General features: G+C 40.1%; 1 protein-coding gene across 1 annotated transcript in view; it reads right to left on the bottom strand.

The window, feature by feature from the left end:
• The window catches only part of NT5DC3 (5'-nucleotidase domain containing 3), a 47,449-nt gene that overhangs the window by 8,724 nt on the left and 23,567 nt on the right, over positions 1-15,158 (bottom strand). The window contains exons 5-11 of the mRNA XM_075274559.1: positions 9,554-9,644; positions 9,064-9,201; positions 7,579-7,639; positions 6,059-6,161; positions 3,972-4,073; positions 1,067-1,148; positions 839-925 (exon numbers count right to left, since the gene is read on the bottom strand). Coding sequence (XP_075130660.1) covers positions 839-925; positions 1,067-1,148; positions 3,972-4,073; positions 6,059-6,161; positions 7,579-7,639; positions 9,064-9,201; positions 9,554-9,644 — 664 coding nt within the window. The remainder of the gene's footprint in view (positions 1-838; positions 926-1,066; positions 1,149-3,971; positions 4,074-6,058; positions 6,162-7,578; positions 7,640-9,063; positions 9,202-9,553; positions 9,645-15,158) is intronic.

Genomic DNA, 15,158 nt, shown 5'->3' with positions numbered 1-15,158 from the left:
TTGTTAAAAAACTAAACACAGCGGGGATGTTCCACAACCTCTATGTAAAATTATTTTTAATAGTATTCCTTTTCATTTATAGGCAGGAATACAGTTCAGCACTGTTCAAGTCTGATAAGACTGTTTTATTGGTCCATCTTAAAACATATACACACACTCTCCTTTTCTCTTCTCTCTATTTGGTCTTCCCCGTTCGTTTGTGTCCTGGTCTTGTTATCTTGTCTGTCATTAGTGGCTTTATCTGGTTGTTGTCTCCCCCTTCCCTTTTTTGTTCTTGTTTTATTATTATTGCCTTTTGCTCTGATGGGCCCGTTTTGGCCCTCTTTTGCCTTATTTTATCTGCCTTGGCAATGTATCTATTGTGTCATACGATATTGGTCGAGGGCATCCCCTTCGCCCCCTCATGCTACTTCGGGTTTGTGTGCCCTTTTCAATACCCTCATTATTTGTGTTCTGTTCTTATGTTATAAAACCCGATTATACATAAACCATACACGCAGCCTACGGCATTAGAGACTGTGGGTTTTTAAGATAAATAAAAGTTAAAATTTGATTTATAAGCTTTGAGCACGGTCAGACTACGTTCCTGTAATCTGTCTTCTAGACTCCTCCAAGCATTCACCTGGTCCTGGCAAATGCTGCATTCAGTGTATACATGTCACAAGTTGGTGTTTGTTGTGCATTCACCGTGTATTCTGGGAAAGGAATATTCAAGAAAGTTTTCCTTGATGGGAAAAAGTAAAACTGAGACGTTTATACAGCTACTGTAGGACAAACCCATAGGACTAAGGGAAACAAGTTATAGCATCTCAGTGACTGGTAAACAGACAGTACTTACTGCTAGATCACTGTATATATGATCACCAAAGTATAACACTTTCGATCCTCGCCAGCCAGTCAGCTTCAAAAATTCAAACAGATTGCCCTAGAAAATAGAGGGAAAAAAAGGGGGGGGGGGGGGGGAATATAAAAATACATAAAGCAAAGCCAAAAAACACACACAAACGTGTGTGTGTGTGTGTGTGTGTGTGTGTGTGTTTAATTCAAAGAGAGATTCCAAACAAACCTGCTTGTAAATTTTGCCTTTTTCTAGTTGGTTAATTTTATCCCACAGTAAAACACCTCGATTTGTAACCTTACGGAATGGTCTAAAGGAGAAAAAAAAAAAAAAATAAATAAAAATCATACTAATGCTGGATTACTGTAGTAGATGGAGTACCAGATTGTAAAGTGTTCTGAAGTATCATATGCCATAAAATCTGCCAAAATAAACTCTAATATCTGGTGATTCTACTGAGATAGCAGTTTCGTATTTAGAGGCTTTGCTTACTGGCAGATGTCAGGAGCAAAGTAGTATCAGACATGTTGTATTTCAACATACAAGATCATGGTTCCAAACGCCATGTAGTCTGATCTAGTGGTCAGATAAGATTCTACTTTTCCCCTACCACCTATCTAACCTAAAATATCTGTCGTTCCACTACACAGAACAATAGTCATCATAACACCCATATAAAATTACAATAGCAGACCTCTAATCTAATTCTAATTAAAACTTGCTTCATTTTACACCATAGCTCATAGTTATTTTAGTGATTTTACAGCTATTTCTGTTAAGTATTCAGAATTAGATTTTTCTTCAGAAATTTGGACAATCCGGTTGAAGACAGAGCTCCAAAATCTGAATTAGGAGATTAAATATCTTCTTCTTTTTTCTAGTTTTGGAGAAGCTTCAACCATTCTTTATACACAAAAACAGGATGTTCATTTTAAAATCAAGTAATATGGATTAGAAATAATTTTAGGTCTCAAGGCAAACCGTAAATGGATTCCACCACCAGCCAAACTGTTTTTCAAACCACTTATATGCTACTGTAGTGAAGATTAGTGAATAGTGAGCATACATTTGTGTCACATAGCAATCTTGCTGCTGATGCAGAGGATGTGGGTAAAAAGCTCCTGGATTTGGAATTTGATGATGACTAGGTGACAAAATGTAACCAATGAAAATGCATTTCTGCCACCAAAATGGGCCCTTCATCAGTTCATACACCATAAAGTAGCAACTTATGAAGGGATAGACACAACTCTATCAGAAGGCCTTCACAGACTGTGTAGTCGTAAGCTGGCATGTTCGATCCTGGAATGGTGCTGCCATCCATATGACAAATTTCTTTTGAGGTTAATTCAAAAGTGGTGCGAACCTTCTCTGAAAAAATAACTGATGATTCTCAAAGCACATAGTAGATGATGGAAGTCAGGTCTTTGACCACGTCCTTGTTCCAAAGGATTTGGTTAAAGATGCTGGCACAGTACAGAGGCAGCATCCTCCTTTATCAGATCAACACCATCAGTGTCTATAGTACTTGGTGGTGATCACAAAACAAAGCGCGTGCTTCAGCAGATGTGGCCTTGCCCCGTATTCATTGAACAGCTCACCAGTATATGTAATAAAAGCTGAATTTCTAAGCAGTAATATTGTACTTTGACACATGAAAAATGTTAGTTTTGTTTTTTGCTGTGTTACTGCACTTGAAAACTGAAAAATGAATAGTTGTTGCTTTATTAAAAGAAATAAAAATAAATAATATCTATTTACTCAATTTAAAGAGAATGGTATGCTCACTATGCCACTAACATGCCCTACAACAGTATATATTATTGTGGAGCTGGCAGACTCCCTTTAATAACTCCCCTGAAGACATACCACCTGGATGAATCCAGTTCCGTTTTATAAAACTATTCCCACAATTACTCATTGCATCAGTACTACTGAACAAGATTAACAGATTGTGAATGAAGCCATCCTTATGCCAAGTCTGCAGTACAATAAATAGTGTTGTGTGCCTGCTGACAAATGCCCTTTTCAATACAAGCATTAGATGCCAATTTTCCTACTTTAGAAGCGATCATATCTTATAACACAATGCATGACCTAAGCCACAATTAAAGGTTTCTTAAGGCTAAGACCCCACGTAGCAACCCGCAGCGCTCTGCACAGAGCTTGCTCTGAGGACTTTCTGCTTCCATTATACCTATAGGGAAACAATGCAATCCAAAGGCTAAAAGCTACAGGGGCCCTGCAAGTGAGCTCCAGCAAAATACACTCTTTTCAGGTGTTTTGGTCACAGTGGCTTGCAGAGGATCATGTTGCAAAATGTACCTGAATTTCCCCTAATTTAAGAATTTTTCTTTTGTGTTAATGGGTTAAAGGCTGTAGTTACAGTCCTAAGACCTAATGACCGCATTCTGCACAAAAACCCCACAACTAAACATGGACACATACATTCCATGTTTTTCTTAAATAGTGGCATTTATTTTTATCTACATGTCCTTGTACTGACGTTCATGTAGACACAAATGCTATATGGTTAGTTTACCATTTACACAAGGCTGTACATTTTTGATGCAAGCTACATTAAATGGTGTATATTTGGCTGGTCTCTAAGCTTCCCCTCCCACCTTATTATTGGCTGCTTCAATCTGATTTGTATCCATTGCAAGGGGAACACAAGTTGGTGATTTAATGTCACTGCTTGTTTGCATTCACAATAGATAGATTTGTACAGAAATAAAGGAAATCTATCATTATCTTTATGCTGCTGTTACGGACGACAACATAAAGTAGTAACATAAGCAGCATGTCAGTCACTACTTTATTATGTATTACGTTAGGATTTGAGGGGTTGATGACAGGTTCCCTTTAGAGGCATTTCTTCCACATATGAAAGGACAGGTCACTGCCTAGTATACAGGACTAGAAGATGTTGGCACGCCAATTCAGGTAGAGGTGTAGAAAAAAGGTTCACAACATTGACATCAGTATGTGCCAAACTCTGCCCTCGGTAACGTAAAGGTCTTTTTTATGGGTTTCCAGAAACACGAGAGTCAGAACTGAACGCATGAAGCAGATTTATGAAGCTTTATATCAGCCAAGTGAAATGTGCTAAAAATCTGGAAGAACCATTTACCTCCTTTTGTCATTGAAGAAATTTGGCTTGTCAGCTTGCACAATAACAACATCAAAGAGATCTCTCCAATCTTTCCCCACAATGAAATTCATTCCTCTGTCTCTGAAAAAAAAAAAAAAAAAAAAAATTATAAACAGATTATTTACAAATAAATATAATTCAATAAGACAAAGAGACCAATTGTCAGTGTCAGAAAATTATTTTCCCCATGTTGGTTTTTACATAGCCAACATATGTAACCTGCTGGCGCACCTTGTGTACAGCTCAACCAAAGGCGTATCCAGGCTTTGCGGGGCCCTGGGCAATTGACTTTGGCGAGGCCCTACTTATCGGGGGTCTGAGGGTCCCCCCCCCCCAGGATTTTTTGAAAAAAAAATAGCCCTAAAAATGCGTTTTTGAGGCGTTTTTTTTAATTAGTTAGCTGTGTTTGACCAACTTATAAAACTGACCTTATTTGTGTACTATTATAGTAGTTTCTAATGTACTAAATTAGCAGCCTGATAATTTGATCAGTTGGCACTATAGGTAGTACGCATTGACTGAATTTTTGTATACAAAATAATGCGTTTTCTGTGTCTGTTTTCATGTTTTAGCGTGCTGAAAATGGTTAGCTAAACCCAAAAGCAAAAAGTTGACATGGTTTATCATAAAATATGCCAATAGCAGGTCAAAACTGTAAAATATAGCCAATATATATTTTCTCCCAACGTCACGATCGCGAGAGGCCATTGTACATGTATATAAACATACACCGACTCACACAATCACTACTACATACGTGAACAGCACTACTCAAACGCGAGAACAAAAGACTGGCGCGATGTGAACTAACTCCGCCTTCTACACTACTCAGGCGCATACGTGACACAGAGTGAATCACCAATGTGTGTCTGTGTGTGGAGAGAGGGGTCGCCCAGTCCATTTTTTGTGGGCTTCTTTAAGTATTTCACACTGACACAATAATTTCGGAGTGAGAAATTTCAATATAACAGATTTCTATGTCTCTTTTACTCTTTGCTTGCTTATGGGCTGGTTGAGCTTAAGGGCCTCGCGCTTCTAACCGACCGACCAAATCTGCGTTTTGTTAGCTCCGGGGCGCGGGACCCCGGGCGGTTGGCCGGCTCGCCCAGTCCTGGATCCGCCCCTGAGCTCAACTTGTGTATTTTGTAGACAACTCTCTAGGCTATGGCATCCCATAGGTTCTATAGGTATTCTAGTGAGGTTTAGTGGAACAGCAAGGGGACTGGGTTTGCAGCAGTTGTACAGATGTTAAAATGCGGATAACAATATAGGATCGGTGGGGGTCTAACAAGCAGGATTAGCTGGTTGAAAAGGTTGCATCTTTTGGGTGAACTCTGCGATCCCCTTTGCTAAATACAAAGCACTGCACAATATATTGTATAGAGACAGTGCATGGTATTGCTCCATTAACTTGAATAGCACCAGGGGTCTGTCACACAAAACAACAACTGTTCATATTGGAGTCCTGGGCTCCACTTTACAGAAATTAAAGAGGATCAAAACAATGGAAAATGATTTCTAATAAGTCAAAATGGATCCCTCTGAATTAGAATTGGTCCCACAAGATCCACAGTATACCAAAGGAGTTTACCATTTTGTCCGTGTATGAAAATAAAAACAATAGGCAGACACCACCACAGCTTGTTGTGCCTTTAGATGTGCACCCACTAAATGTACGAAATGTGCAAACAGGGACACAAGTGACCATTGCAGTAGCTCAGTCTACTCACATTCACATGACAATTAAAAAAACAGGAACAAAAAAAAATAAAAATGGAGAGACAGTTTTTTCATGGCAGTTTTGCACCCATGGGGCATCTGTTTTCATTGATCTCTCACAGACTTAAGTCTATTTAGGGTTTGGTGAACACAAATAAAAATAGGAAAGTACATGCAAAGAAATCAATGTGGTGTTCCAAAAATGACAGTCACACTGCAGTTTTTAACGTTCGTGTGAATAAGGCCTAACAACTAAACACTGAAGCTGCGATGCAATCGCAGACAAGGTCACATTACTACACAGCAATAACCTAATACAAAATAAATCCACTGTAATTCGGACTTACACAAAGCTACTGGGGCTGTTCGTTATGAGAAACATTTTTTTCCCGTGATTTGCCAACTTTGCCAACACAGCTCGAGTTTTTTCTCCATAGCAGATATACCGCTCTAAGAAAAAAATAAAATACAATGAAACATATACATGTAAGCCTCAATACAAATAACATATACTGTAGACTTCTCTAAAGAGGATCTTCTACAAAATTCTGAACAGAGTTTTAACTTGTCTGCTGCCTCTTACTACTGTATTATGGGTTGTTATTTGAATAGGATTAAAGAGAACCTTTCATGGTGAGCGGGGGGCGTTCCTCCCCGCTCACACTCTACAGCGCGATAGGCGCTGCTGCGGAGAAGGACGTTCCTGACAGACGGTCAGGAACGCCCTTCTGACTGTAAAGCGCTGCGGTACCGGCACGATAGCGCATTACCCAGGGCAAAGATCGGGAAAACCGACAGTGTGCTGAATTCAGCGCACTGTCGGCTTTCCAGCAGTATATAGAACTGCCTGTGCTCAAACCCATGAAAGGTCCTCTTTAAAGAATACTCCAGAACCAAATCTGTATAGGAACAGATCGCACATATTATGCACTAAATGTTTTAGTTTTATTCTGCCTTGCTTTATATTGCACGCTTCAGAATTTTGCTCGTTTTATCTTTTTTACAACTGCTCATGAATATTCATCAGGTGTCCCACTACTGCTCAGTCTTCTGTATATACATAGTTTAGTTTCTAAACCTTTCTAATTCCAGCCTACTTGGGGATACGCACACCTTTTGGAGTCATTCACAAACAGAATTCCATTTTCCTAATAAAAGGGTAGGTCATTAACCACATTTACCATTTACTACCAATTAAAAACAAGAAGGGCAATATTTTTCAGACTATGAACACACCAGACCACAATGGCAGTCAGTGTGCCTTCACCCTACCCTGGAAAGGACTGGCAGGGGTTAATGGGGATGAATCTACTCCTTGTTGGTTATTGCTGCACCCTTATGCACTGCCAAGACCTTGGATGCACCGAGCTCAGAGTTTGCGGTTCCCTGGATCCTCTGGCAGCTGGCATTTGGGCCATTAGCCTTATCAGTACATTTCTGCAGTTTTTAATAAGGCAGTATTTCTCATCCACAAAAGGTTGATAGAGTTGACTAATACATTTCAGATCCATATAAAGGCCGGACATTGTGAATCCTGACAGAAATAATAAAAGAAAAATCACATTTCTTATAAATACAAGTGACCTATAATATTTCAGCCACAGAGAAGTGAACGTGAAAGGCCGAGCTGAAATGTTAAATGAATTGTGTCAGGTCTCAAGTGAAATCTGGTATAAAGTTCACTCTTCAACGATTTCCTAACACCCATAAAGAGGTATAATCTCCTTGCTTGTGTCTAATAAAACAATGTAAGCAGTCAAGCAGAACAGAGCTGCAGAAAGTCTGCTCCATTGCTCCACAGCCAATACATTTTATTGTACAGGTCACGTACATAATGCTAACAAGCACAGAAGATGACCCTACTTACCTATGTCAGCCTCTACAGCTCGGTACATCAGTCCTTTCACATGGACATCTCGAATTGAGTCCTGTGAAAAGAAAAAACAAAAAACTGATATAGAATGAGAAACAAACCTCACAGAAACCAGTCAATAGAGATCACAATCATAACCTAGATAGTATAATGTGCGGCCTCCTGATATTACATTTATGAGTAACATTTTCATAAATATGTTCAAGGTCCAAAATCTTGCTTGTCATGTAACAAACACCACACTTATTTATCCAATAATAGAAGTGATATGGCACAGAAAACACACACAGACAGGCACCCCAATAGTTGGGAGGGCTTTGTGTTTAAAGGGATCCTAGCAAACTTATTTTTTTCTTACTAACATGTCTGAATAGCCTTAAGAAAAGCTATTCTTCTCCTACCTTCCGATGTCTTCTCCACACCGCCATTCGCTTGAAATCCTGGTTGTTGTCGTTATGCAAATTAGTTCTCTTGCAGCACTGGGGTCATCCCCAAAGCTGCGAGAGAACTCTCTCCAGCGACGCCTCCATCTTCTTCAGTAACAGCCTCTTCACACATCTTCTTCCGGCGCACGGGAATGCACGGTGCATGAGCAAGTCGGCTCTGCCAGCAGACCTCGGCCAGAACTGACTTCACATGCGGGCGGCCTTTTTTTTTTTTTTTTTTTTTTTTAATGTAGATTGTGAGCCCCACATAGGGAAAAAAATGTACATCGTGAGCCCTATCAGTATGTCTTTGGAATATGGGATGGAAGTCCATGCAAATACGGGGAGAACATACAAACTCCATGCAGATGGTTTTTATGCCCTTAGCAGGATTTTAAAAACCAGAATTTCAGCGCTGCAAGGCTTCAGTGCTAACCACTGAGCCACCGTGTGGCCCTCGGGCGGCCATTTTTTTGTGCCCACTTACACAAGTATGCGCAGTACGGTCCTGTAGTTCTATGGCCGCCCGCTTGTGAAGTCGGCTCTGCCTGAGGCCCGCTGGCAGAGCAGACTTGCACATGCGTTGAATTTGGACCCCCCTTCCCCCCGTGTGTCGGAAGACGACGTGTGAAGAGGCTGTTGCTGAAGAAGATGGAGGCGGCGTTGGAGAGAGTTCTCTCGCAGCATTGGGGATGCCCCCAGTGCTGTTTAAGCGCTGGGGCCCGCCCCCAGTGCTGTGAGAGCTAATTTGCATACCAACAAGAACCGAGATTGTAGGTGAATGACGGCGCGGAGAAGACGACAAAAAATAGGAGACGAATAGCCTTTCTTAAGGCTATTCCGACATGGTACCTAGAAAAAAAAAAAAAAAAGTGTTTTTAGTTATAGGATCCCTTTAATATAACCCCTTCATGATCACCATCTGTAAAGCTCTCAGAATCACGATAGCAAACCTATATATGCCCCTTAATTCAGCATCCATGTTGTTAAGCGCAGCAAACACTGAAGTTTATGTACAATTACTTATATCAGTAGTCTATTATATCATACAAACCTTTACATCTTTATACAGATGTACGGGCTCATAATCTATGTTGTTTTTCAAGAAATAATCATTGACACAGGACAGTAATGTCATCTCTGGTAATGAGAATATATCCATGAATTGCTTCAAGGTGTTCCCTTCTGAGCTCTGTCAAGACAAAATAGAAAAGAATTACAGCAAGGCAGCAATATAGTACTTTGCCCTTTAAAAATTGTTAGAACAGGATCACTAATGTGTCTGAGTATGTATTACATACTGGGTGTGCCGGTACATGAGAAGGGACAAGAACAATTCTAGATCTCAAGCACAAAGCCTTTAGGATCTGCAGGTTTTTTATTATTGTTTCTAATAAGGACACCACAAGAGTCATTAACAATTGCATTAATAATAACCACAGAGATTACAGTATGTATCTGGCATGTCCATGTCAACATTTACCAGGGATAAAGATCTACAGTGCAGGAAAGAATCAAATGTTTAATAAGAATAATAAGTTTACCTTTCCATAAAAGTCACTCATCTGTTCCAATGGTACATGGGAACCTTGATACATTTCAATGACCTCAGAATCTGGTACAACATCAAAGCCTCTAAAAATAAATGACACTGAATTATAGTGTACAGTCTTTTATTAAAATATGGGATTTTATAATGGCTTACAGGAGGTAGGAGACTACATTTCTTTTATTCCATGACAATGCAAACAAACAGTAGATGTACCCAAGATAACTGTTTTAATATACACTACAATTACAATGGTGACTAGAGAATGTTTTATTCTGTAGGCATCAGTTTTGCAACATAATATCCATATGCCTTTATAAAAACGAGCAGTATTCCAAATAAGACTTGCTAAACCCATTATAGGTCAGGGACATATGTTAAACAGAGCATAGTGGACCATCAAAAGTCTTAATAGTGCATGGAAAATTGGTAGCCAAAATAAGTTCTAGGCTTATTTGATATAGCAGGTACAAAAATACTGTATGTATAAAAGTTGACATAAAAATAAATGTTATATACACTATATATATCCTTCCTATCCTACTAATATATATTTATAATTATAAATGTGAAAGTTTGTATGTTTGTGACACAATCACACAAAAACAGCTGAACGGATTTGGCTGAAATTTGGCACATAGATAGATAGGAACCCCGATTAACATATAGGCTTCTTTTTATCCCGGTAAATTACATCACTACATGACTGTTAAGTACGAATTTATACACACACTACGTTTGAGGACCTTTGATGACATCCCATCAGCTGTCCCATAGGATCACGCTATGTGGTAGGCGGAGCTACACGCTAATTTGGGGGCGGAGGTAAACTGAGGTAGTCAGACAGTGTGAAAGCATACACTGTATGTACACATATATACTACTGTATGTACTCTATATACACTGTATGTACTCTATATACCACCATTTTAAAATATTGGCAAGCATGCACCTACTAGCTCATTTATACTGTCCATGCTTATACTACATTATAAATGAAGTCCTGTGATTACAGCAGCCTCAATGCCAATTTATATAGAGAGTAAGGCTAAGGCCCCACAGGCCGTAAACGCAGTGATAAAGCTCTGCGGGAACAACCGCTGCGTGATTGCATTGCGGTTCTTTCCACAGCGCTTTTAAGAGAAAGTTCAGAGTTTTCCTCCGCGGACTTTCTCTTCCCATTATATCTACGGGAAAGCCACCGGCATTTCCGTAGATATAATGGACATGCTGCGATTTGCAAAACCGCAAAGGCTTTGCAAATCGCAGCGTGTCTACTCTGCGATCTTTTCCGCAAAGTGGGGATGGGATTTGCATGAATCCCATCCACTTTGCCTGCACTGTACAACGCTGCGAATTTTCCCACAGCGTCACTGCTGCGGGCAAAATCGCGGCGTTTACATCCCGTGGGGCCCCGGCCTAAGACTGCAACACTCAGGAGTGTAGCAAGTGTACCAGGAGCAGACTTGCACAGTAGCCACAACCAGACTGAAGCTCCACTATATCTATATACGGTTAATTTTCCTTTCTAAATCGCTAACAGATGTATTATGTAGAACCATTTTCACGAAAAGTATTGCACTGGAGGATTTTAAAGCACTTGAAGTGTCCCTGAAACCAGAGATCAATCACTTCTGTGAAAGTTCTGTAAACAGCAGAGCAAAAGTGCATTCTGGGTAGTATAGTTTCACAATAACTAAAACGTCTAAAGTTGCTAATCCTGGCTTTAAACCCTTTGACAGTGCTGAGACTTATGATACTAGAAAGCAGACCGTATTCTAGTTTACAGACTGAAAACATGGAATTGCAAAATCATATTATTCAGCATGATATTAAGCAGACTGACGCTGGCACAGATTTACTAATAGTTAGTGAAAATTCAGACAGGCAGTCTGAAAATGCACCAGATTTATCACAGCGATTGATACTGAATGATAAGTCTGATGTGCTATTAGACACTCTAGTCCACATATATGCCATGCTTTAGTTATCTTACTTTAAGCCACAATTTTGGCGCATTGTAGATCATTTCCACACCCAAATGTCTAGAAAGTAGAATTTTTTTTTAGCCCAAACAAGATGCATTAAATTGCAAATGTGTGTCAAGTTTACACCAGAGTCTAGTCAACAGTAAGTCAGGGACATTGTTCCTACTACAAACTAGTCACACATAAAGCACTTCATCCATAGACCTTATAGATTGTATAGTAGCCCATAACTATCTTTTCGCTGTATACTCCTGAAAACAAGGAATGCATTTTAGTGTTAAAATATTAGCAAAGGAAAGTTACATTTAAGTAGATTACCCGTGGTCATAAGCATTACAAGACTAACTACTTCCATAGTTACATGACATAATATGGCTTACCAACTGCAGGGGACCTGATAAATACATATTAGAAACACAAATCCATGGACTAACAATGTACGCAAATGCTGAACCAGAATGTGATCTCTTCAGATGTGGTTACATTTCTGAAGGAACTATATGCAACACACTATGACAGGGATACCACTACTACTGCATGTTGGATGGATACAGTTGTTGGAAATAATCTCTTCTCACTCAATTGTGTTAGAACTTCCTATTTATCCAAAGTTCAAGTGAAATCATAGAAAGCCTGGCGTCCAGAATGTTTACTTATATATCCAGGAAACCCGCTATAAACAACCCAATCTGATACTGATGGTCCTTCCAAATAGTCCATTAATATTCTCATCAGGAAAACACTTCAAATGCTGCACCAGGCAGACTTCTTAAGCAATGCTTTCAACTTTGCACCAACCATGTGGGGGAATGGTCCTCTCAGTTTCCATCATGACTTTGCCTCCCAATTTTGTACTGTGCCATCTCCTGTTGACAACCCCGGCTTGCCTTTAGACCTCTGCTCCTTGAACATGTTATTGTACCGCTCTGCCTTCCTGTTACCGACCCAGCTTGCTTGACCTCTCTTCTGGATTACCATCTATACTGCGCTGACCTCACGTTGACTACCTGGATTGGACGACTACTCTTTGGTGCACTACTGCCACATACTGGCTACCGCCAACCACTGCCTTCTGTTTCTTTAGACCTTCACGTCAACTCTGAAAACCTGCTTGTAAGTGATTCCAGTTTCTGGTTATGCTGTAACTAGGGGTGCGCTGTATATCCAACTTTCCCTGACCCGTACCGGCCTGCCTGACAGTAACCTTAAAGTCCATCCCCATCATCAGGGGTTCTGGTGAACATCTCTGAAGGGTTGGGGTGGCCCGGGGTGTGCTAGACACTCAGTGCTGTGCTTTGCCATTTTGATCAGAGTGTCTGGTACTAACTATTCACACGGTGCTACCTCCGAATCCTTAACAATTGTGTTTTCAACTCAACCCTGGCATAAATTATGCCAAAATGTGGTACTTTTTGGAGCATCTAGTAAGATATAGTGATAGGTTTTGTGACTCACTCAACAAATACAATTGGCATGGGTTTTTTTTGCACCATCTGGCCCAAAAGTGTCATACAAAGTCAAAGAATGATTATTTATTAAAATTCTGATTCAAAGTCAGTCAACTAATAGGTGGTGCAGACTTAACCCTGGAGCATCTGTAGACTGTTCAGTTATCATTCAACATCGGTCACTGTGATAATTCGGGAGCAATTTTAGCATTGGTAAAAGGTAGGCCATTATCGCTCTCATGCCAAAGTTTTCTATTTTTTTTGGTTCTGTTTAACTTATTTTTGCTCGGGGTAAATGTTAATACATTTAACATGTATTTGGAGCTGGTTTTTATTCCATACGTTGTTTAACTGGTCACCAACTTTTTAAACAACTTAGTCTAATTTCATAGAGCATATGATTCTGGACCAAAATGTAATGTACTTTAACAATGTAGCAATATCTGCCCCAAAACAAAAACAAACTAAAGTTCCTTCTACTCAGTGTCTCCCTTTGAGCTATTTTGCAGCTCACTCCTTTGTTACCAGGGAAGTCTATCAATAGGTAGGAGATAGAATAACAACCTCTGGAGGGGAGGTTCTGTCTTCACAGTAAGTTGTAGGTGGGAGTGGCTGAATCTCCTCACAGCCTGAGCACATGTGCAATCTGTTGCTTTGTGCAAAGGACTGAGGATTCTGCAAAACTCAGTTTACCATGTATGAAAAGTCTTCTATGTACTTTTATCGACTTTTGTGATCACAGATGGGATACTATTCACAGACAGCAAGCAGCTGTATTGACTATGTTCATAGATTGTTCTTCTGTTTTAGCTACTTGGCTGCATGTATTTGCCCTGCATTTACGGTTCAGTCTTCCTGGATCTCCTACATTATGGTCACTTGGACTTCTCATCTATACAGTCACAAGAGACTTCCCAGCAAGACCCTGAAAAGATTTCAGAGGCGTTCAAAATGATCTGTATCCAAGCATTTCATGTGGCTCAGAATGAGATTTATAAATAGATGGGGCTCCCTATGCATTGATTATAAGGGGATAATGCAGCTGGACACCATCCAAACCCAATTCTTTATTTAAATAAAAAAAAAAAAAAAAAAAAAAAAAAAAAAAGATTTTAGATCTAATCCATGAAAGAAAAAGGATTGGTTTAATTGCTAACAATACAGAACACTTTAGAGACTTGGATCTCAGACGGTTTCAAACTACAGATTAAGAGATTATTTCATTATTGAGCAACTTTTAATTACAGAACAGAGGTGAACACATGCGCTACCATTTGTATTCATTCCAGACTACATTTCTTAGCCAAGTTAGGGCTTGGAAAGTACAGTATGTAACAATTAATTTTGCAATCCTATTCACATGCAGTTTGGTATGTATAATCTAAAACGAAAAGAAACGTACCATTAAACAACTCACATTTCTTTCAATCTTATGGCCAATATCACACATAGGAGAGCGCAAACATTAGGGTTTAAGTTAAACAGCATCAAAAGAAAACTGTAACAAATCCTCCAGAAGGGTAAGTTCACTGAGTTTTTTTGGTCAGGTTTTTGAGGCTGTATCCACCTGAAAACCCTGACCAAAAAGATGGCACACATTGAAATCAATGGGAGCTGCTCAGGCCGGAAGAAACTGCTCCCGTAAAAAAGCAGCGAGATGCTCATTCTTCAGGCCGAGTCGCCTCGTGAATCCGCCTGAAGACACTCCCTCCTCCGCACTAGTGCCATTCATTGGGCCTAATCCGGAGCAGAGTGCGTGGCTGGATGCCTGTGCAGTGCAACGGCTTTCCGTCACGGCTACCCTGTTTTTGTATCGGAACCTGAGGCGGCTCCGCCTCAGGTTCCGATCCAAAGAACCCCGTGTGAACTTACCCTAAGACCGAGACCACAAAATCAGCAGTAGATTCCACTTCTGATAGTTTTCAATGGGAAGCAGAGATTGATGCAGGACGCTGAACTACCCAACCATCCTGCTGAAATTTTACCACCGATTCCATGACTGACTTAGTCATGGTGTCCTGTAGCTCAAGACTCTGCACTGAACAGGCCGATTCATTAGAGGAGCAGTAAATAAAGAGGACCTCAAATTTCTTTTCATTTTCTGCCTTTAGAATACACACACTTCATATGAGCCTGAACGGGGGTGGTGGTGGGGGGGGGGATC

Source organism: Leptodactylus fuscus, chromosome 5 (genome assembly GCF_031893055.1).
Source record: "Leptodactylus fuscus isolate aLepFus1 chromosome 5, aLepFus1.hap2, whole genome shotgun sequence".
NCBI lineage: Eukaryota > Metazoa > Chordata > Amphibia > Anura > Leptodactylidae > Leptodactylus > Leptodactylus fuscus.
Note: the sequence above shows the minus strand (reverse complement) of the source record. Positions and strands in the feature narration are given on the sequence as shown.